The sequence below is a fragment of the Kogia breviceps genome, chromosome 11 (assembly GCF_026419965.1).
Source record: "Kogia breviceps isolate mKogBre1 chromosome 11, mKogBre1 haplotype 1, whole genome shotgun sequence".
Classification (NCBI taxonomy): domain Eukaryota; kingdom Metazoa; phylum Chordata; class Mammalia; order Artiodactyla; family Physeteridae; genus Kogia; species Kogia breviceps.
The window spans coordinates 24,750,546-24,775,991 of NC_081320.1; the positions used below are offsets into that span (position 1 = coordinate 24,750,546).

At 37.8% G+C, this 25,446-nt stretch overlaps 2 protein-coding genes across 3 annotated transcripts in view; one reads left to right on the forward strand and one right to left on the reverse strand.

Moving 5' to 3' along the window:
- Positions 1-25,446, forward strand: part of POLE4 (DNA polymerase epsilon 4, accessory subunit) — a 195,256-nt gene that overhangs the window by 112,961 nt on the left and 56,849 nt on the right. The window lies entirely within an intron of this gene.
- The window catches only part of TACR1 (tachykinin receptor 1), a 259,672-nt gene that overhangs the window by 10,748 nt on the left and 223,478 nt on the right, over positions 1-25,446 (reverse strand). The window contains exon 3 of the mRNA XM_059079627.2: positions 7,231-7,381. Within this exon, the coding sequence (XP_058935610.1) occupies positions 7,231-7,381 (151 nt within the window). The remainder of the gene's footprint in view (positions 1-7,230; positions 7,382-25,446) is intronic.

Here is a 25,446-nt window from a genome sequence, read left to right on the forward strand (position 1 = left end):
AAAGAAGGACACTACATAATGATCAAGGGATCAATCCATGAAGAAGATATAACAATTGTAAATATTTATGCACCCAACATAGGAGCACCTCAATACATAAGGCAAATACTAACAGCCATAAAAGGGGAAATTGATAGTAACACAATCATAGTAGGGGACTTTCACACCCCACTTTCACCAATGGACAATCATCCAAAATGAAAATAAATAAGGAAACACAAGCTTTAAATGATACATTAAACAAGATCAACTTAATTGATGTTTATAGGACATTCCATCCAAAAACAACAGAATACACATTTTTCTCAAGTGCTCATGGAACATTCTACAGGATAGATCATATCTTGGGTCACAAATCTAGCCTTGGTAATTTTATCAAAATTGAAATTGTATCAAGTATCTTTTCCGACCACAATGCTATGAGACTAGTTATCAATTACAGGAAAGATCTGTAAAAAGTACAAACACATAGAGGCTAAACTATACACTGCTTAATAACGAAGTGATCACTGAAGAAATCAAAGAGGAAATCAAAAAATACCTAGAAACAAATGACAATGGAGACACGACGACCCAAAACCTATGGGATACAGCAAAAGCAGTTTTAAGAGGGAAGTTTATAGCAAAACAATCCTACCTTAAGAAACAGGAAACATTTTGAATAAACAACCTAACTTTGCACCTAAAACAATTAGAGAAAGAACAAAAAAACCCAAATTTAGCAGAAGGAAAGAAATAATAAGGATCAGATCAGAAATAAATGAAAAAGAGATTAAGGAAACAATAGCAAAGATCAATAAAACTAAAAGCTGGTTCTTTGAGAAGATAAATAAAATTGATAAACCATTAGCCAGACTTATCCAGAAGAAAAGGGAGAAGACTCAACTCAATAGAATTAGAAATGAAAAGGGAGAAGTAACAACTGACACAGCAGAAATACAAAACATTATGAGAGATTACTACAAGCAATTTTATGCCAATAAAATGGACAACCTCGAAGAAATGGACAAATTGTTAGAAATGCACAACCTGCCAAGACTGAACCAGGAAGAAATAGAAAATATGAACAGACCAATCACAAGCACTGAAATTGAAACTGTGATTAAAAATCTTCCAACAAACAAAAGCCCAGGACCAGATGGCTTCACAGGCGAATTCTATCAAACATTGAGAGAAGAGCTAACACCTATCCTTCTCAAACTCTTCCAAAATATAGCTGACAGAGGAACACTCCCTAAACTCATTCTATGAGGCCACCATCACCCTGATACCAAAACCAGACAAAGACGTCACAAAGAAAGAAAACTACAAGCCAATATCACTGATGAACATAGATGCAAAAATCCTCAACAAAATACTAGCAAACAGAATCCAACAGCACATTAAAAGGATCGTACACCATGACTGACTGGGGTTTATTCCAGGAATGCAAGGATTCTTCAATATATGCAAATCAATCAATGTGATACACCATATCAAAAATATGAAGGAGAAAAACAATGTGATTATGTCAATAGTTGCAGAGAAAGCTTTTGACAAAATTCAACACCGATTTATGATAAGAACCCTCCAGAATGTAGGAATAGAGGGAACTTTCCTCAACATAATAAAGGCCATATATGACAAAACCACAGCCAACATCATCCTCAATGGTGAAAAACTAAAACGATTTCCACTAAGATCAGGAAAAAGACAAGGTTGCCCACTCTCACCACTCTTATTCAACATATTTTAGAAAGTTCTAGCCACAGCAATCAGAAAACATAAAGAAATAATAGGAATCCAAATGGGAAAAAAAGAAGTAAAGCTGTCACTGTCTGCAGATGACATGATACTATACATAGAGAGTCCTAAAGATGCTACCAGAAAACTACTAGAGCTAATCAATGAATTTGGTAAGGTAGCAGGATACAAAATTAATGCACAGAAATCTCTGACATTCTTATACACTAATGATGAAAAATCTGAGAGTGAAATTAAGAAAACACTCCCCTTTACCATTGCAACAAAAAGAATAAAATATCTAGGAATAAATCTACCGAAGGACACAAAACACCTGTATGCAGAAAATTATAAGACAGTGATGAAAGAAATTACAGATGATACAAATAGATGGAGTGATATACCATGTTCTTGGTTTGGAAGAATCAACATTGTGAAAATGATGCTACTACCCAAAACAATCAACAGATTCAATGCAATCCCTATCAAACTACCACTGGCATTTTTTACAGAACTAGAACAAAAAATTTCACAATTTGTATGGAAACACAAAAGACCCTGAGTAGCCAAAGTAATCTTGAGAACGAAAAATGGAGCTGGAGGAATCAGGCTCTCTGACTTCATACTATAGTACAAAGCTACAGTAATCAAGACAGTATGGTACCAGCACAAAAACAGAAATATAAATCAATGGAAAAGGATAGAAAGCCCAGAGATAAACCCACACACTTATGGTCAACTTATCTTTGATAAAGGAGACCTGAGTATACAGTGGAGAAAAGACAGCATCTTCAATAAGTGGTGCTGGAAAAACTGGATAGGTACATGTAAAAGTATGAAATTAGATCACTCCTTAACACCATACACAAAAATAAACTCAAAATGGGTTCAAGACCTAAATGTAAGGCCAGGCACTATCAAACTCTTAGAGGAAAACAGAGGGAGAAAACTCTATGACATAAATCACAGCAGGATCCTTTTTGACCCACCTACATGAGAAATGGAAATAAAAACAAAAATAAACAAATGGGACCTAATGAAACTGAAAGCTTTTGCACAGCAAAGGATACCATAAGCCAGACCAAAAGACAACCCTCAGAATGGGAGAAAATAGTTGCAAATGAAAGAACTGACAAAGAATTAATCTCCAAAATTTACAAGCAACTCATGTAGCTCAATAACAAAGAAACAAACAACCCAATCCAAAAATGGGCAGAATACCTAAATAGACATTTTTCCAAAGAAGATATACAGATTGCCAACAAACACATGAAAGAATGCTCAACATCATTAATCATTAGAGAAATGCAAATCAAAACTACAATGAGATATCATCTCACACCGGTCAGAATGGCCATCGTCAAAAATCTAGAAACAATAAATTCTGGAGAGGGTGTGGAGAAAAAGTAACACTCTTGCAGTGTTGGTGGGAATGTAAATTGATATAGCCACTATGGAGAACAGTATGGAGGTTCCTTAAAAAACTACAAATAGAACTACCATACGACCCAGCAATCCCACTACTGGCCGTATACCCTGAGAAAACCATAATTCAAAAAGAGTCATGTACCGAAATGTTCATTGCAGCTCTATTTACAATAGCCAGGACACGGAATCAACCTAAGTGTCCATCAACAGATGAAAGGATAAAGAAGATGTGGCACATATATACAATGGAATATTACTCAGCCATAAAAAGAAACGAAATTGAGTTGTTTGTAGTGAGGTGGATGGACCTGGAGTTTGTCATACAGAGTGAAGTAAGTCAGAAGGGGAAAAACAAATACCATATGCTAACACATATATATGGAATTCTAGAAAAAAAATCTCATGAAGAGCCTGGGGTAGGACGGGAATAAAACACAGACCTACTAGAGCATGGAGTTGAGGATATGGGGAGGGGTTAGTGTAAGCTGTGATGAAGTGAGTGAGTGGCATGGACATATATACACTACCGAACATAGGGTGGATAGCTAGTGGGAAGCAGCCGCATGGCACAGTGGGATCAGCTCTGTGGTTTGTTACCACCTAGAGGGGTGGGATAGGGAGGGTGGGAGGGAGGGAGATGGAAGAGGGAAGAGATATGGGAACATATGTATATGTATAACTGATTCACTTTCTTGTAAAGCAGAAACTATCACACCATTGTAAAGCAATTATACTACAATAAAGATGTTAAAAAATTAATATATGGAAATCTGTTGCATTTCTATATACTAACAATGAAGTAGCAAAAGGAGAAATTAAGAAAACAGTCACATTTACAATTGCATCAAAAAGAATAAAATACCTAGGAATAAACCTGACCAAGGTGGTGGACAACTTGTACTTCGAAAATTATATGGCACTGATAAAATAAATTGAAGGGGACACAAGCAAAAACTAAAATAAAGCATACTCACAGATTGGAAGAATTAATATTGTTAAAATGACCATACTACACAAGGCAACCTACAGATTCAATGCAATCTATCAAAATACCAAAGGCAATTTCACAGAACTACAACAAATAATTATAAAACTTATACAGAAACAGAAAAGACACGATATAGCCATAACAATCTTGAGAAAGAAGAACAAAGCTGGAGGCATTATGCTCTTGATTTAAAAAACATACTAAAAGCTACAGTAATCAAAACAGTATGGTACTGGCACAAAACAGACACAGAACTCAAAAGAACAGAATAGATATCCCAGAAATAAACCCACACCCATATGGTCAATTAATCTATGACAAATGAGGCAATAATTATAGTGGGGAAATTACAGCCTCTTCAACAAACCATGTTGGGAAAAGTTGACTGCTACCTGCAGAAAAATAAAACTGGATTACATTCTGACATCATATATAAAAATAAATTCAAACTGGATTAAAAACTTAAATGGAAGACCTGAAACCACAAAACTTGTAGAAGAAAACATAGGAAGCACCTTTTTTGACACTGGTCTTAGCATTTTTTTAAAAATTTGTCTCCTCAGGCAAGGGAAACAAGAGCAAAAATTAACAAATGGGACTACATCAAAGTGAAAAGCTTCTGCACAGTGAAGGAAACTATAAACAAAACAAAAATGCAGCTTACTGAATATTTGCAAATAATATATCTGATACGGGATTAATATCTAAAATATACAAAGAACTCATATAACTCAATATAAAAAAAACCAAACAACTGCATTGAAAAATGGCAGGGACCTGAAGAGATGCTTTTCCAAATAAGGGATACAGATGGCCAAAAGGCACATGTAAAGATGCCCAACATCACTCATCAAACCAAAACCACAATGAGATATCACTTCACACGTGTCAGAATGGCTATATCACAGAGACAGCAGATAACAAGCATTGGCAAGGATGTGGAGAAAAATGAACCTTCGTAAACTGTTGGTGGAAATGTAAATTGGTGCAGCCACTCTGGAAAACAGTATGGAGATTCCTTAACAAATTGAAAATAGAACTACCATATGATCCAGCAACTGCACCCCCTGGTTATTTATCCAAAGGAAACAAAAACTCTTTGAAAAGATACATGCACCCTAATGTTTATAATAGGAGCATTATTTACAATAGCCAAGATATGAAAGCAACCTAAGTATCCATTGATAGAGGAATGGATATAAAATATATATATATATATATATATATATATATATATATATATATATATATATACACACACACACACATATAATGGAATTCTACCCAGATATTAAAAAATGAAATCTTGTCATTTGGGACAACATGGATAAATATAGAGGGTATTATCCTAAGAGAAAGTCAAATATCACATGATCTCACTTATATGTGAAATCTAAAAAACAAAACAAAGAAACAAACAAAACAAAAGCAGACTCATAAAGATGTAGAGAATAAAAGGGTGGTTGCCAGAAAGAAGGGGGATGGGCAAGTGGGTGAAATGGGTGAAGGGGTTAAGGGGTACAAACCTTAAATAAGTCATGGGGATGTAATAAGCAGCATAAGGAATATGGTCAGTAATATTTTAATAACTTTGTATGGGGACAGATGGTTACTAGAATTATTGTGGTGCTAGTGGATGCAAATGTCAAATCATTATGTAATACACCTGAAATTAACATACTATTGTAAGTCAACTGTATTTCAATAAAAAAGAAAAGCTATCTAGCATCCACACAATGAAAAACTATGCAAAGAAGTACCAAAAGAGAAAAAAAAATGAGAAATCTCTTTCTATGTTGATTTTTGAAGATTTTGTGGATATTGTTAAATTTTAAAATGAGGGGAAAAACAGCGTGTATTTACTATGTGTGTAAGAAAGAAAATAATATATATTTATTTTGCTTATAAATGCATTACAATATCTGAAAGGATTAACAACAACTGTGGTTATCATAGTGTGTGTGTGTGTGTGTGTGTGTGTGTGTGTGTGTGTGTGTGTGTGTGTGCTCATACACATTTGGGAACTGTGTAGGTGGAGGACTTAGAAAAGAGGGAGCCCTTTCATGGTAAGACTCAATATATTTTTTGACTTTTAATTTTCGAATAATTTAAGACTCCCAAGAAGTTGCAAAAATAGGTCAAAGAGTTCCCAGGTACCCATCACACAGCTTCTCCCAATGAGATCATCTTACATAACTATGCCACATGATCAAAATCAGGAAGCTGATGATAGTGCAGTACTACTAACAGACTGCATTTGGATTTTGCCAGTTTTTACATGCATTTTTTTGGTGTATAGTTCTATGAAATTTTATCATATGCGGAGATAAGTGAAAAATCCACAGCAATCAGGATACCTAGCTGCTCCATCATCACAAAGAAACTCACTCATGCTATCCCTTTGTAGACAGACTCTTCCCCCAGTACTAATCCTGGCAACTCCTAGTCTGTTCTCCATCACCATAATTTTGTTTCTTTTAGTACTTTTTGATGTTTGAACCAAGTAAATGTACTATTTTGTCAAATTTTTTTCTTTTCTTTTTTTTTTTTTTTTCTGCGGTACACGGGCCTCTCTCACTGTTGTGGCCTCTCCCGTTGCGGAGCACAGGCTCCGGATGCACAGGCTCAGCGGCCATGGCTCACGGGCCCAGCCGCTCCGCGGCATGTGGGATCTTCCCGGACCGGGGCACGAACCCACGTCCCCTGCATCAGCAGGTGGATTCTCAACCACTGCGCCAACAGGGAAGCCCTATTTTGTCAAATTTTAATAATAAAAGTGAACTGAATAACTCTTCATGCTTTTGTAGTTAAATACGTGTTTGTGTTTTAATGACTTGACAGTTTTCAATTAGCCTTAAGGTGAGAGTGTGGTGGCTTATGCCTGTACAGGCAGGCCTAGGTTACGAAAACATTGAAGAAAGATCTCTTCCCTCCCCTCCCCTCCCCTTTCCTCCACTCCCTTCTGTTGTTCCCAGGACCCAGGGATGTTTTTTGCCTGCTGCCTCTGGGTCTCCTGAGGCTCTGGGGCTCATAAGCTTGCCAGTCTGTCACCTATGCCAGGGTGCGTTAAGTGCTGCCTGCCCTTTGCTCACCTTGCGCTTGGCAGAGACTTGCTCGTGGTAACGGTCAGAGGAATCCCCAGGGATCTCGCTGGCCCACAGTGTGATGCCCACTACAGTGTATGCATAACCTATCACCAGCAGGGGGAGGAAGTAGATCAACACAGTCACACAGATGTGGTACCTGCAACAAGGTGGATGGGAGGGGTCAGTTCAAGAAATAATAGGGTTGGTCAAGCCTTGACAGTTACATTTCTCAGCATTTGCCATTAATAAGCTTTGATGATAAGGCTAGCCACCTGCATTGGATGGAGGGGTGATATATGTTAATGGATAAAGTAGAGAAAGCAAATCTCTTCAACTTAAGTTTTTCTTATGGACTTTTTCCATAATGGAGATTCCTATTCAGAATGAAAAGAGAAGAACAAACACTGATCAGAGAGAACTGAATCTGTTGCATATCTACAGCAATTTTAGCTGATGTTAAGTTCAATATTGCTTACCTCTCCCTCCAAAGAGAAAATGCAATCTTAGGCTACATTAATGGAAGTATATTCTCTAGAATAAAGGAGGTGATTTTACTGCTCAATACATACTTGTCAGATTTAAACTTAGGGTCAATTTTGGTGTACGGACATAGACCAACTAGTACATTCAGATGAGAACCATCGTCATGGTTAATGAGACAATCTATCCTAAATGACAAGTGGCTTCACGGATATAAGCGTATTCATCTTGGAGAGAGATAAGACTTATTCTAGAATTAAGATCAGTAGGTGAGAGCCACAGAGTTTAAGCTACTTCTAGGCCTGGTCCTTAAATATATATCTCCAGATGGAAGCTGTCCGGATCTCTGAGTTACCACCTGGAGGACAGATAACAATTGATTTGAGTCTGATTGGAACATGAGAAAGAAACAAACATTTGCAGTGTTAAACCACAGATTTTGAGGTTTCTTACAACAGCACAACTTATCCTATTCTGTTTAAGATGAAGCTCATTGTAAGTTGGACATCTTAATAAATTATTTGAATTTTGAGAAATAATATTTTTTCTCAGATGGTCCTTGGCATGTCTGGCTAGTTATAGGCCTTTCCCCCGGATATGGGTTTACTGCAAAGCCTCAGCATTACTGAAAATAATAATAATAATAATAATAATAATAATGAGAACAGCTAATATTTTGAGGGGTTCACTCTAGGTCACTGTGTTCATAATAACATTAATGATAGTATTAATAGTTGAACTGGAAGTTAGATTTTATTGAGTGAATAGCACAGTGCCATGCACTTTACTGGCATTATCTTCTTTAATCTTCAAAACAAATGATTAGGTAGATATTATCATAATCCCATTTTGTAGATAAGGAAACCAAAGCTTAGAATTTAATTAACTTTCTGAAATTCACAGCTGGTAAAATGAGGAGCTGAGAATAGAACGCAGGACTGTGACCACAGAGCCAGCTTCTTGTCACTGGAGAAAAGTCACCCAGGGATATATATGTTTTTAAATTTTTAAATTTAATTTTATTTATTTTTTATACAGCAGGTTCTTATTAGTTATCTATTTTATACATATTAGTGTATACATGTCAATCCCAGTCTCCCAATTCACCCAACCACCACCACCACTTTCCCCCCCTTGGTGTCCATATGCTTGTTCTCTACATGTGTCTCTATTTCTGCCCTGCAAACCGGTTCATCTGTACCATTTTTCTAGGCTCCACATATATACGTTAATATACGATATTTGTTTTTCTCTTTCTGACTTATTTAACTCTGTATGAAAGCCTCTAGATCCATCCACGTCTCTACAAATGACCCAATTTCATTCCTTTTTATGGCTGAGTAATATTCCATTGTATATATGTACCACATCTTCTTTATCCATTCATCTGTTGATGAGCATTTAGGTTGCTTCCATGACTGGCTATTGTAAATAGTGCTGTAATGAACATCAGGGTGCATGTATGTTTTTGAATTATGGTTTTCTCTAGGTATATGCCCAGTAGTGGAATTGCTGGGTCACATGGTAATTCTATTTTTAGTTTTTAAAGGAACCTCCATACTGTTCTCCATAGTGGCTGTATCAATTTATATTCCCACCAACAGTGCAAGAGGGTTCCCTTTTCTCCACACCCTCTCCAGCATTCGTTGTTTGTAGATTTTCTGATGATGCCCATTCTAACTGCTGTGAGATGATACCTCATTGTTGTTTTGATTTGCATTTCTCTAATAATTAGTGATGTTGAGCAGCTTTTTGTGTGCTTCTTGGCCATCTGTATGTCTTCTTTGGAGAAATGTCTATTTAGGTCTTCTGCCCATTTTTTGATTGGGTTATTTGTTTTATTAATATTGAGCTGCATGAGCTATTTATATATTTTGGAGCTTAATCCTTTGTCCATTGACTCGTTTGCAAATATTTTCTCCCATTCTGAGGGTTTTTGTAGTTTCCTTGGCTGTGCAAAAGCTTTTAAGTTTCATTAGGTCCAATTTGTTTATTTTTGTTTTTATTTCCATTACTATAGGAGGTGGATCAAAAAAGATCTTGCTGTGATTTGTGTCAAAGAGTGTTCTGCCTATGTTTTTCTCTAAGATTTTTTATAGTGTCTGGTCTTACATTTAGGTCTCTAATCCATTTTGAGTTTATTTTTGTGTATGGTGTTAGGGAGTGTTCTAATTTCATTCTTTTACATGTGGCTGTCCAGTTTTCCCAGGACCACTTATTGAAGAGACTGTCTTTTCTTCATTGTGTATCCTTGCCTCATTTGCCATAGATTACCATAGGTGCGTGGGTTTATCTCTGGTCTTTCTATCCTGTTACATTCATCTATATTTCTGTTTTTGTGCTAGTACCATATTTTCTTGATTACTGTAGCTTTGTAGTATAGTCTGAAGTCAGGGAATCTGACTCCTCCAGCTCCGTTTTTTTTTTTTTTTTTCCTCAAGACTGCTTTGGCTATTCAGGGTCTTTTGTGTCTCCATGCAAATTTTAAGATTTTTTTTGTTCTAGTTCTGTAAAAAATGCCACTGGTAATTCAATAGGGATTGAATTAAATCTGTAGACTGCTTTGGGTAGTAAAGTCATTTTCACAATATTGGTTCTTCCAATCCAACAACATGGTATATCTCTCCATCTGTTTGTGTCATCTTTGATTTCTTTCATCAGTGTCTTATAGTTTTCTGAGTACAGGTCTTTTACCTCCTTAGGTAGGTTTATTCCCTGGTATTTTATGCTTTTTGTTGCAATGGTGAATGGGATTATTTCCTTAGATTCTCTTTCTGATCTTTCATTCTTAGTGTATAGGAATGCAAGAGATTTCTGTGCATTAATTTTGTATCCTGCAACTTTACCAAATTCATTGATTAGCTCTAGTCAACCAGTGATATTTTCTTCCACTATTTATGCTTATTTTCTGCAATATTTTTTTTCCAATAAGGAAAACCCACTTACTGACTCAATTTCTCCTTTATCGATAGTTTGTTTTCAATCAATTCTTTGCAAAGCCTCACAGTTTTACCACTTATTCTGCTTCCTCTGAATGCTAAAATTTGCAACTTGAAGAAACTTGAAGAGTTCTTAAAGCAACAAGCCACAGATTCGGCAAAGCAGGTTGTTTAGTGCAAGCTGTTATGTACAGACAGGCTGTTCCATGCAGACAGGTTGTTCCATGCAGACAGGCTGTTCTGTGCAGACAGGCTGCTCTGTGCAGACAGGCTGTTCCAGTCTTACCAGACTTCCAATGTTCACTTTGATTGTCTCCTCTGGAAGACTTCTTGGAAGCCTCAGTTCTCTAGTCACCACAGCAGTGACTGCATACTGGTTTCCTACCTGATTTCAGTCCCTCTTCCTGATTGCTGTATAGATACTGCTTGAAATCAAAATGTTTAGAGACTATGGTGTCAGGGAGACCCTGGGAACCTGCAGGTTGCACCTACTTCTTCTATCTGTAAGAACAGCCCTCCCTTTTGAAGACCAATACTTATTTGGTGATGAAAACATGTTAACTGAACTTTGTGGGGTCTTTCCCTCAGAGCACTGAGCATCTTTTTGGAGTCAGGGATGTGATGGGAGAATACTGCAGTCAAGTCACAGATGCTCCTTACCTTGGACCAGTGGTTCTCAAACTTAAACCAGCCTCAGAATCACCTAGAGGGCTTGTACAAATATGGAGGGCTAGGCCCCACTCTGGGCCCCACCCAGTTTCCAACTTAGCATGTCTGAGGTAAGTCTGAGAATCTGTATTTATAACAAGTTCCCAGGTGATGCTACTGCTGGTTCTGGTTCAGACTTTGAGAAACACTTAGACCAGTGGTTCTCAAGCTCAGAATCACATGAGAAACATCAGGGGAGATTTTTAAATGATCAGTGTCCAGAGATACTCATGTAATTGGTCATGAGTGTGGGAGCAGAAAACCACAGTTTAGAAAATTCCCCAAGCCATTCTGGAATACAGCTAACATTGAGAATCACCTTTTGAGATCCAAGGCCTACAAGGCTGTTGGAACTACTATATTGTTGTTGGAGATTTAATGACATCACTAAAGTATGTATTAACCATATTTTCTAGTTTCTGTATCTGATGCTTTGACATCTTGGGTCTTGCTGATGATCTAGGAGGGACTGCCTGTCCAGAGCTAGCTAACTCCTAGAGATAACTCCAGCTAGTGTGACTTCATATGCAAACTAAACAACCCAAGGCCCCTACCTGCCGTCTATCTGCTTTTTGGGAGCTCTTACACTGCAGGATACTATCCTCCTGCCCTAATCACCCCAGGGCCACCTCAGACATATATGGACAGCTCCTACACTGGAGCCCACTGAAATTATTCAAAGAAGAAAATGTTAGGCCTGTTTACCCTGCCTCACTGGTTGCTTCCCTCAAAAACATAGTAAAAGACTTTCCTACAGTTTCCCCATGCTCTCTGCCTGTGACCCTCTGTGGGGTGGTGTGTGCCTTCTTCTTGGGAACTATGAGTAATAAACTATCTTTTCAATGGAAATTATGTCCTGATCTGTTGGCCTCACTATACCTGAATACAAAAATGAAACCTATACTTTAAAACAAAGTACTCCAGGGAGATCAACTTGGTGCTTTGTGACCACCTAGAGAGGTGGGATAGGAAGGGTGGGAGGGAGACACAAGAGGGAGGAGAAATGAGGATACATGTATATTCACTATGTTATAAAGCAGAAACACACCATTGTAAAGCAATTATACTCCAATAAAGATGTTAAAAAACAACAAAAAACCCCATGAAGTGCTCTTTGGAAAATCACAGATCAGACCATTAGGAAAATGCTAAGCTAAATCAGTAAACATAAATTATCAGCCACTTTTTTTCTTTTTTTTTTTCCTTTTTTTTTTTTTTTTTGCGGTACGCGGGCCTCTCACCGTTGCGGCCTCTCCCATTGCGGAGCACAGGCTGCGGACGCGCAGGCTCAGCGGCCATGGCTCACGGGCCCAGCCGCTCCGCAGCATGTGGGATCTTCCCGGACCAGGGCACGAACCCGTGTCTCCTGCATCGGCAGGCGGACTCTCAACCACTGCGCCACCAGGGAAGCCCAGCCACTTTTTTTAAAGAAGAAAAAGTTATTTTGTTATTCATTTGTGAGAAAGAAAAAGTATGGACTTAATTTCAACTAAAATGAGTTATAGACAGGTCCATGCTCTAACAGGGATAATTAAGAATAACAGGAATATACCCCAGCAATTCCACTTCTAGATACATACCCAGAATTGAATGCAGGGACTCAAACAAATACTTGTATACCAATGTTCATAACAGCATTATTCACAATAACCAAAGGGTGGAAACAACCCAAATGCCCCTCATTAGATGAATGGATAATCAAAATGTGGTATATATAAAAAATAGAATATTATTTAGCCTTAAAAAAGAATGAAGTTCTGATACATGCTACAACTGGATGAACCTTGCAAACATTATGCTAAGTGAATAAGCCAGACACAAAAGGACAAATATTGTATGACTCCACTTACATGAAATATTTAGAATAGGCAAATTCATAGAGGCAGAAAATAGAACAGAGGTTACCAGGAGCTGGGATATGGGGATGGGAGTTACTGTTTAATAGGTACAGAATCTGGGATGATAAAAAGTTCTTGAAATGGATAGTGGTGACAGTTGTATAACCTTGTGAATGTAAAATGATAAATTTTACATTATAAATATTTTATCACATATGTAAATATCATACACACACATATATATTATATAATATAATAAAAAAAACATAAGAACATTAAATCTGACCTGGGGTCCAGGGTCTCCAGATTTTCAGCCTTCTATTCCCCTCAGGTACTCCTCAACAACCTCCAAAATAATAAAAATCCTCCACTGTGATCAAAGGGTAAGTAAATCTTGCTCATATAAACCCCTTTCACATGGAAGTTGTAAGTGCTCAATCCAATGTCCAAGTTATCCAAAATTCTAAATGAATGTAGGTCAAATGAATGAACTTTAATCACTAGAAAATATGAAAATAAATATATTTCTTCCATCTTGACATATTCTTGGAGAAGTTTTACCTATTTTTACAGTTAATTGGAGATAAACCTGCATTTTAATATTTTGCCAAAATCATTATTTTAGAGAACTGGTCAATAGGATCTAGTATAATCTTATTTTGTACAGCTTCATGGATTTTTTGGCTCTCGAATCTGATAGCTCTCAGAATTAATATCTGCCTTGGGAGAAGAGATCAGGGATCAGGGATCAGGGATGTGCCAAATGTGAGCCAGGGAAGGAAACAGGAGTGACTGCAATAGACTGTGACTGAAAGGACAGCTTGGTTCCCACATGATGAGATAGATGAGACATGTGCATTGATTTTTTTGTGTTTTTTATTGTCTTTTTTAAAATGGAGGCATACGACTCTCACCACTCTTATTCAACATAGTTTTGGAAGTTCTAGCCACAGCAATCAGAGAAGAAAAAGAAATAAAAGGAATCCAAATAGGAAAAGAAGAAGTAAAGCTGTCACTGTTTGCAGATGACATGATACTATACATAGAGAATCCTAAGGATGCTACCAGAAAACTACTAGAGCTAATCATTGAATTTGGTAAAGTTGCAGGATACAAAATTAATGCACAGAAATCTCTGGCATTCTTATACACTAATGATGAAAAATCTGAGAGTGAAATTAAGAAAACACTCCCATTTACCATTGCAACAAAAAGAATAAAATATCTAGGAATAAACCTACCTAAGGAGACTAAAGACTTGTATGCAGAAAACTATAAGACAGTGATGAAAGAAATTAAAGATGATACAAATAGGTGGAGAAATATACCATGTTCTTGGATTGGAAGAATCAACATTGTGAAAATGACTATACTACCCAAAGCAATCTACCGATTCAATGCAATCCCTATCAAATTACCACTGGCAATTTTTACAGAACTAGAACAAAAAATTTCACAATTTGTATGGAAACACAAAAGACCCCGAATAGCCAAAGCAATCTTGAGAACGAAAAATGGAGCTGGAGGAATTAAGCTCCCTGACTTCAGACTATACTACAAGGCTACAGTAATCAAGACAGTATGGTACTGGCACAAAAACAGAAATATAGATCAATGGAACAGGATAGAGAGCCCAGAGATAAACCCACACACATATGGTCACCTTATCTTTGATAAAGGAGGGAAGGATATACAGTGGAGAAAAGACAGCCTCTTCAATAAGTGGTGCTGGGAAAACTGGACAGCTACATGTAAAAGTATGAAATTAGAACAATCCCTAACACCACACACAAAAATAAACTCAAAATGGGTTAAAGACCTAAATGTAAGGCCAGACACTATCAAACTCTTAGAGGAAAACATAGGCAGAACACTATACAACATAAATCACAGCAAGATCCTTTTTGACCCATCTCCTAGAGAAATGGAAATAAAAACACAAATAAACAAATGGGACCTAATGAAACTTAAAAGCTTTTGCACAGCAAAGGATACCATAAACAAGACCAAAAGACAACCCTCAGAATGGGAGAAAATATTTGCAAATGAAGCACCTGACAAAGGATTAATTTCCAAAATTTATAAGCAACTCATGCAGCTCAATAACAAAAAAACAAACAACCCAATCCAAAAATGGGCAGAAGAACTAAATAGACATTTCTCCAAAGAAGATATACAGATTGCTAACAAACACATGAAAGAATGCTCAACCTCATTAATCATTAGAGAAATGCAAATCAAAACTACAATGAGATATCATCTCACACCGGTCAGATTGGCCATCATCAAAAACTCTAGAAACAATAAATGCTGGAGAGGGTGTGGAGAAAAGGGAACCCTCTTGCACTGCTGGTGGGAATGTAAATTGATACAGCCGCTATGGAGAACAGTATGGAGGTTCCTTAAAAAACTACAAATAGAACTACCATACGACCCAGCAATCCCACTACTGGCCATATACCCTGAGAAAACCATAATTCAGGAAGACTCATGTACCAAAATGTTCATTGCAGCTCTATTTACAATAGCCAGGACATGGAAGCAACCTAAGTGTCCATCAACAGATGAATGGATAAAGAAGATGTGGCACATATATACAATGGAATATTACTCAGCCATAAAAAGAAATGAAACTGAGTTATTTATAATGAGGTGGATGGACCTGGAGTCTGTCATACAGAGTGAAGTAAGTCAGAAGGAGAAAAACAAATACCGTATGCTAACACATATATATGGACTCTAAGGGGAAAAAATGTCATGAAGAGATTAGTGGTAGGACGGGAATAAAACACAGACTTACTCGAGCATGGACTTGAGGATATGGGGAGGGGGAAGGGTGGGCTGTGATGAAGTGAGAGAGTGGCAGGGACATATATACACTATCAAATGTAAATTAGATAGCTGGTGGGAAGCTGCTGCATAGCACAGGGAGATCACCTCTGTGCTTTGTGACCACCTAGAGGGGTGGGATAGGGAGGGTGGGAGAGAGGGTGATGCAAGAGGGAAGAGATATGGGAACATATGTATATGTATAACTGATTCAGTTTGTTGTAAAGGAAAAACTAACACACTATTGTAAAACAATTATACTCCAATAAAGATGTTAAAAAAAAATAAAAAAAATAAAATGGAGGCATAGTTGATTTATAAAATTATATGTTTCAGTGCAACATAGTGATTCACAATTTTAGAGGCTATACTCCATTTATAGTTATTATAAAATATTGACTATATCCCCTATTCTGTACAATATATCCTTGTAGCTTATTTATTTTATACATAGTAGTTTGTACCTCTTAATCCCACACTCCTGTCTTGCCCCTCCACCCTTGCCTCTCACCACTGGTAAGCACTAGTTTGTCACTATATCTATGAATCTGTTTCTCTTTTGTTATATTCACTAGTTTGTTTTATTTTTTAGATTCCACATATAAGTGATAACATACAGTATTTTGTCTTTCTCTGTCTGACTTATTTCCCTAAGTACTTTCCAAGTCCATCCATGTTGTTGCAAGTGGCGAAATTTCATTCCTTTTTATGGCTGAATAATAGTTCATTGTATTAATATTTATATACCACATCTTCTTTAGTCATTCATCTGGTGATGGACACTTAGGTTGCTTCCATGTCCTGGCTATTGTCAATTATGTTACTATGAACATTGGGATGCATGTATCTTTTTGATTTTTGAATTAGTGTTTTTGTTTTTTTTGTATATACATCCAGGAATGGAATTGCTGGGTCATATGGCTAATTTTATTTTTAGTTTTTTGAGGCACCTCCTTTCTGATTTCCATAGTGGCTGCACCAATTTACATTCCCACCAACAGTGTAGGTTTCTTCACATCCTCACCAACATTTGTTATCTGTAGAATTTTTGAAGATAGCCATTCTGACAAGTGTGAGGTGATATCTCATTGTGGTTTTGATTTGCATTTTGCTGATGATTAGTGATACTAAGCATGTTTTCATGTGCCTGTTAGCTATCTATATATCTTCTTTTGAAATAAGTCTAATCAGGTCTTCTGTCCATTTTTAATTGGGTTGTTTCTTGATATTGAGCTGTATGAACTGTTTATATATTTTGGATATTAAACTCTTATTGTTTATATCATTTGTAAATATTTTCTCCCATTCAGTAGGTTGTCTTTTCATTTTGTCCATGGTTCCCTTTGCAGTACAAAAGCTTTTAAGTTCAATTAGGTCCCTTTTATTTATTTTTACTTTTATTTCCTTTGCCTTAGGAGACAGATCCAAAACAATATTGCTATGATTTATGTCAAAGAGTGTTCTGCCTATGTTTTCTTTTAGGAGTTTTATGGTTTCAAGACTCATATTTAGTTCTTTAACCCTAATATCATTTTCTTACATGTAGTTGTCCAATTTTCCCAGCATCACTTATTGAAGAAACTGTCTTTTTCCAATTGTATATTCTTGTCTCCTGTCATAGATTAATTGACCATAAGTGCATGGGTTTATTTCTAGGCTCTTAATTCTGTTCCATTGATCTATGTGTCTGTTTTTGTGCCAGTACCATACTGTTTTACTATTATAGTTTTATAGTATAGTCTGATGTCCAGAGGCATGATCCTCCAGCTCTCTTCTTTCTCAAGACTATTTTGGCTATTCAGGGTCTTTTGCATTACCATAAAATTTTTAAAATTATTTGTTCTAGTTCTGTGAAAAATTACCCCAGCTTTCTTTTGATTTCCATTTGCATGGATTACCTTTTTCCATCCCCTACTTTCAGTCTGCGTCTTTAGATCTGAGGTGAGTATCTTGTAGGCAGCATTAAATACAGGTCTTGTTTTATATTCTTTCAGCCATTCTATGTCTTTTGATAGGAGCATTTAGTCCATTTACATTTAAAGTAATTATTGATATGTACTTTCTTACTGCTATTTTGTTTATTGTTTTTACATTGTTTTTGTAGTTCTTTTTGTTTCTTCTTTTTTTTCTCTTCTACTGTGATTTGATGACTATCTTAGTGTTATGTTTGGATTCCTTTCTCTTTTGTGTGTGTATCTATTATACATTTTTGGTTTGTGATTACCATAAAGTTTATATATATCTAACTATGTCGATATATGATTGTTTTAAGTTGCTGATCTCTTAATTTCAAACACATTTTAACAACCCTGCATTTGTACTCTCCTCTCCTCTGGATTACTGTTTTTGACTTCATATTCTACATTTAATTGTTTGGGGTATCCCTTAGCTGCTTATTGTGGATATAGGTGATTTTACTACTTCTGTCTTTTAACCTTCCTACTAGCTCTATGCATGGATCATTTCTTACCTTTACTGTATAATTGCCATTACTAATGAGTTTTTTCCTTTCATAATTTTCATGTTTCTAGTTGTGGCCTTTCCTTTATTTACTTAGAGAAGTCCCTTTAGCATTTCTATTAAAGCTGATGTGGTTGCTGAACTATTTTAGCTTTTGCTTCTCTGTAAAAATTTTGACCCCTTCATCAAATCTGAAGGAGAGTCTTGCTGGATACTGTAATTTTGGTTGTAGGCTTTTCCTCTTTTATCACTTTAAATATATCATGCCACTCACTTCTGGCCTGCAGAATTTCTACTGAAAAGTCAGCTAATAGCCTTATGGGAGTTTCCTTGTATGTTATTTGTTGTTTTTCCCTTGCTACTTTTATTATTCTTTCTTTATCTTTAATTTTTGTCATTTTAATTAGAATGTGTCTTGGTGTGTTCCTCTTTGGGTTAATCCTTTATGGGACTCTCTGCGTTTCCTGAACTTGTATGGCTGTTCCTTTCCCATGTTAGGGAAGTTTTCAGCTATTATGTTTTCAAATATGTTCTCAGCCCCTTTCTCTCTCTCTCTTCTTCTGGAATCTCTATAAAGCAAATATTAGTGCACTTGGTGTTTCCCCAGAGGCCTCTTAAACTGTCCTCATTTCTTTATATTCTTTTCTTTGTTTTTTTCTGTTCAGTGGCAGTGATTTCCCCTACCCTGTCTTCCAGCTCACTGATTCATTCCTCTGTATCATTTAGTCTACTTTTGATTCCTTCTAGTGTATTTTTCATTTTAGTTATTGTATTCTTCATCTCTATTTGGTTATTCTTTATATTTTCTAACTCTTTGCTAAAAATGTATAACTTCTGGCTCTGTGCATCTATTCTCCCGAGCTCATTACCCTGAACTCTTTCTTGGGTAGAGTGCATATCTCCACTTCACTTAGCTCCTCTTCTGGGGTTTTATCTTGTTCCTTCATTTGGAACAAGTTTCTTTGTTGCCTTATTTTTCCCAACTTGCTGTTTTTAATTTCTATGTATCTGGAAGGTTGGTTATATTTCCTGACTGTGGAAAGGTGGCCTTTTGTAGGAGATGTCTTGTGTGTCTGGCAGCACACTCCCCTCTCATCACTAGAGCTATATGCTCCCCTATGTGGGCTTTGTGGGTTCTTCTGTTGTGGCAGGTTGACTACTGTGAGTGGTCTGATAGTCTTGGTTGGCCCTGGTCTGATTGGTTGCTAGGCCCTGCCTTGTGTGAAGGTTGCTGGACACTAGTTGGTGAGGCTGGGTTACAAGGCAGTTGCCTTCAGAACCCAAGGAAGACCAAGGGCTAGTGCTGACTCACTGGTGGACAGAGTTGGGGTCCAGGAGACTCCAGAATTGTTTCCTGCCCACTGGTGTGTGAAGCCAGGTTCTGGGGCTAATGCTGGTCCACTGGCAGGCAGAGTTGGGTCCTGGGATCTAAGTGAAAGACCCAGGGGTCCCAGAGCTTGTGTTAGACTGCTAGTGAGTGGGGCCAGTTTCTGACACAGTAGGCTGTTTTGTTGGGGGTGTCCCAAAGCTTCTGTTGGCCTGCTACTGGGCAGGGCCTGGGTTCAGTCAGACACAGGGCAGGTGCTGGACTGGTGATGAGTAGGCTAGGTCTTTAGGCTGTGGGGTTACAGTTGTCCTATGGCTGGGGTCCACCTGCTGGTGGGTTATGCAGGTCCTGAGAACATTCTCACTGGTGAGCAAAGCTGGGGCCCATCTGGTCCCAGGGCAGGGTCTGGCCTGCTATTGTGTGGACTGGGTCCTCTGGCTACGGGGCCGTGAATGTTCTGTGGCTCATGTCCACCTGCTAGTGAGTGAGGCTGGTCTCAAGACTAGAGCAGGGTGGGGGGGGCAGGGATTCTGGGGAAAGGGTCTGCCTACTGGTGGGTGAAGCTGAGTCTTGAGGTCTCAGTGCAAGGCCCTGGGGGTCCCAGTTTTCATGCTTGCACTCTGGTGTGTGGGGCCAGGTCCTGCACATTTTGGTGGGCAAGACTGTCCAGCAGTGGCTGTGGGCTCAGGGGGTTTTAAGGCACCCTGGTATAAGTGGGGTGTTAAAGTCCCCTACTATTATTGTATTGCTGATTTCTTTTTTTTATGTCTCTTAATATTTGCTTTATATATATAGGTGGTCCTGTATAGGGTGCATATATGTTAATGTATGTAATACCATCCTCTTGTATTGATCACTTTGTTACTATATAATGCCCTTGTCTTTTGTTATAGAATTTGTTTTAAATTCTATTTTGTCTGATATGAGTATTGCTATCTGCTTCCTTGTCATTTCCATTTGCATGAAATATGTATTTCTATCCCCTTAATTTCATTCTGTGTGTCTTTGGTTCTGCAGTGCATCTCTTGTAAGCAGCATATAGATAGGTCTTGTTTTTTTTTTTTCTTCATCCATTCAGCCATTCTATGTCTTTTGGTTGAAGCATTCAGTCCATTGACATTTAAAGTAATTATTGATAGGTATGCACTTATTGACATTTTATTACTCATTTTCAAGTTGTTTTTGTAGTTTTTCCCTGTTATTTTCTTTTTCTCTTAGTCTCTCCACTTGTGGTTTGATGATTTCATTAGTGGTATGCTTGTCCTCCCCTCTCTCTTGTTTTTGAGTATTTACTGTAACTTTCTGATTTATGGTTACCATGGGGTTCATATATGTTCACTTATAACTATATCTATTTGTTTTAAGCAGGTAGTCCTTTAAGTTGAAACATATTCTAAAAGATCTACATTTTTTATTCCCTTCCCCCATACTTTGTGTTTTTGATGTCACATTTTACACCTTCATATTTATCCCTTTACTGATTATTCTAGTTATACTTGATTTTACACATTTTTGTACCTTAATCTTGGGATTGGCTTATTTAAGTTATTAATCCTCAGCTTTCAGCCTTTCTAGTGGGATTTTCCCCTTTCCTACAGAATCTTCGTGTTTTAGCCTTTTCTTTTCCCTTTAGAGAAGACCCTTTAACATTTCTTTTAGGGGCAGTTTAGTATTGATCGACTCTTTTAGTTTTTGCTTATCTGAAAATTTCTTTATCTCTCCTTCTATTTTAAATGATAATCTTTCTGGGTAGATTATCCTTGGCTTTTCCCTTTCAGTACTTTAAATATATCATGCTACTCCCTTCTGGTTTGGATTAGTTTCTGCAGAAAAAGAAGCTGTTAACCTTATGGGGGTTCCCTTGTATATGACTCTTGTTTTTTATTTTGCTACTTTTAGAATTCTCTCTTTAATTTTGCCATTTTAATTATGATGTGTCTTGGTGTGGGTCTATTTAAGTTTATCTTGTTTGGGATTCTCTGTGCTTCCTATATCTAGATATCTGTTTTGTTCTTCAGGCTTGGGAAGTTTTCAGCCATAATTTCATTAAACATATTTTTAACCCCCTTCTCTCTCTTTCCTCCTTCTGGGACCCCTATAATGAAAATGCTGGTATGTTTGCTATTGTCCCAAAGATCCCTTAAACTATTCTCATTGAAAAAAAAACTTTTTTTTTTGTTTTTTTGCTATTCTGATTGGGTGATTTCCATTATTCTATCATCCAGATCACTTATGCATTCTTCTGTATCGCCAAGTCTGCTGTTCATTCCTCTAGTGTGCTTTTCCTTTCATTTATTGTATTCTTCACTTCTGACTCATTATTATTTATATATTCTACTTCCTTGTTAAATTTCTCACTGTGTTCATCTGTTCTTTTTTCTAATTCAGTTAGCATTCTTATTACTAATGCTTTGAATTCTTTATCTGGTTAATTGTTTATTTCTGTTTTATTAGTTGTTTTTGCATGGATTTTCTCTTGCACTTTCAATTGTGACAAATTCCTCTGTCTTCTCATTTTGCTTATCTTTCTCTGTCTCTATGCAATTAAGTGAAACAGTTACCTATTGTAGTCTTGAAGGTGTGTCCTTGTGTGTGAGTGTCCCTATAGTCTGCCTATGCCCAGTGGCTTTGGTCAGAGAGCTGGATTTGATATGAACACAAGTCACAGTTTCTTCAGAGTGTGCTGGCAGCTATCATCTTGTAAAGAGCTGGGGCTGGAGATGGAAAGACTAGGGCCAGAGCCAAGTGTGAAGCAGGGCCTCCCCTATGCTCAATGGCTGTTTCTGCCCTATCAGTTGTGGGGTCAGGTCCCAAGTTGCTGGAGCAGAAGAAATCCTGAAGATTGGGTCCAAGCTGGCTCTGTTCCCTTTAAGTGTGTGCTCTTCTCCCTCCCAGCTCCTGCACCTAGCAGTACTGGTACAAGAGGGACTGTTGAGGGTAGTCAGCAAGGTTTGGGATGTGGGTTGTGGCAGTCTGGCTGCTGTCAGAAATCCAGACTGCCTCTGATGTGCCACCTGTACAATTGCCAATAATGGCTGCCTTTTCCCTGTTCAGACATTACTTAGGATTTGAGCTTCTTTAGCATCTCACAGCCCAGCTTTTTCCTTGGTTGTAGCAGTCTCTGCTCCAGTTTGGAACTGCGATGCAAAGCAAGCAGTGTTGGAGCATTTGCTCAGTTCAGGCTGAGGTGCATGCCGGGAGGTGGCAGGAAACCAGTCAGCCACTAGTGTGATTTAAATTTTCCCTCTCTGCCCTGTTCAGGAACAAGCAAGTGTTTATGTATTCCTCATGACTGGAGTTCAGGCTTCCCCCTACCCTCCTGTTAGCTTCACCAACCCTCCAACCAGCCAAGGGTGTTCATCTTCCTGGCATCAGACCCAAGGGTTGGGGTGGCCAATATGTGGCTCAAATTGCTCACTCCCCAGGGAGGATCTCTGCCTGTGTAACTGCCCTTTTCCTCCTAGTCCCCTCCCAAGTGTACTGACCTAATCGCTTCTCTTCCCTTCCAACCCAATTCCATGTGTATCTTTCTTACAGTTTTGATTGTACAGGAGTCTTTCTGCCAGTTTCCAGATAGTTTCCAGTGAGAATTGCTCCACACGTAGATGTATTTTTGATCTGTTTGTGGGGGGAAGTAAACTCTGTGTCCTCTTACTATGCAATCTTGATCTCCCTCCCCTTATCTGCTTGATTGGATGATATGGTCCTTAGAGGGAGAGCCCAGTGTTATTTCTCTTTAATTCCTTTTACAACACAGGCACCAAGGAAATATTGGGTTGGCCCAAATGAACTTTTTGGCCAACCCAGTACTTCACAGAAAGATATAATCTCAGGCTTCAAAGGACATTAGAATTCTCACCTCATCCATTCCCTACAGCAAGAAATCCTCCTGATGGTATCCACCACCAGAGGGGATTCATTGTAAATTGAAATTTTACAATTATGCTATTTAGTTATTGTCATTTCTTTTTTTGTGAATTGACAACTTGCATAATTTACTTAATTTTACATTGGGGTGTTCATATTGTCTTTGCTAATTTGTAAGAACTCTTTATGGATTCTATCATATCATAGTTAAAATGTCTTTTCCATATAAAAATCATGAAAACATTCACTTATGCTTTCTCCTAGCTTATTTATTTATTTGCATTTAACTATTCAGTCTATCAGGGATCTACTTTGGTATTATGAGAAAAGGCTCCAAATTTGCTTTCTCCAACAATTGTTTATAGTTTCCCAAGTACCACTATTGGATACTCCATCCTTTCCCTGATGATTTAAAATTGCACTTCTATCTTATACACTCACATGGCTCTGTTTCTGGGCTTTTGCTCTGTTTCCTGGATCTATCCCTCCTTTCTGGTATCAGTTTCACACCATCTCAATTTCTGTGGCTTTGTAGTACATTTTTTTATCCTATGGCAGTACAAATCTCTTATTATTTTACTTAGTTTCAAAAAATAAAGTATCTCCATCCCTGCACATTTCTTAAGAAAAGGGTCAAGGGATGGTTTTAGTTATTTGCAGCCAGGCTTGTAGCTTCCCAAAAGATATCAGATTGTCAGTTCACTGACCCATCCCAGCATTGATTCTCATTATGAAGTTCAGTGGTGGATGCTATTGATCTGCCCAGAGCCTTATGTCCTTGTTTCACATTCTTTCTTGGTCAGCTCTTTCAGGCAGAAAGGTTCTATAAGGATGTGTTGCCAGGAATGGCTCCAGAGTTTGGAAATGCTCTAACAAGAAATATTTAAATACTGGACTCCAGCAGAAAGAAACTCAGTTCCCTTATCCACACCCCTCCTCCTTCCAGCCTGCTTAGGGTCAGAGCAGGGATTTGGGTGGAGGAAGGTGGCTAGTAATCCCGCCTGAAATTTTTACTCAGTGGATATGTTAAAAAAAAAACCAAACCATAAATTACAAAGCTTCTGCAGGCTTCATATATCTGAGAGAGAAGAATAAATTAGTAGTTGGTTTGTTGGTTGTTGGTAGTTGGTTTGGCTGAGGAACTTATTGTGTTTTGCGATAAGAAAAGATAGGCCAGAAGCTTAACTTAAGGTGGGGTGAAAAATGCCAAACTACTGTCTGTGAGGAAGAAAAATATCAAGAGTACCAGTAACAAGAAGGAGAGGGAAAAGGAGAGATTAAGAGAGAGATAGATAGAGAGAAAGACATTGAGACCCCTTGGTTGGTAGCAGGGACTTGTAAAAGGACACATCTAGCAAGAAATTTCCTATGTTAAGGACTGCTCAGTATACTGCAGGAACTGTGGTATCTGAAAGTAAATTAAAGAAAGTACAATCTTGTCCTATACTGTAAATCTTTGATTTCTCTAACCACTCCCAAAATCTTCTGTAAAATATGCCTCACCCAACAACTCCATGTCAGTGGGGCTTTGAGATGTGAATGAGGAGGACTGGCTTCCAGAGTGGAACCAAGTGGGCTGGCCAGAGACGGTGGTGGCCACAAAGTTCCCATTACCTTGTGTGGGGTAGCAGATGTGGTGAAGAGGAAGTCTCTGTCTCAGGAAGCAGGGAGACAGAGACAGATTTCCTGAATCTGTACTATGCTGCCTGATCAATCTTCCCAGTTTGGCAGATGACATCAAATCATGTAGCTATTCCTTGAATCCCCATGGTAG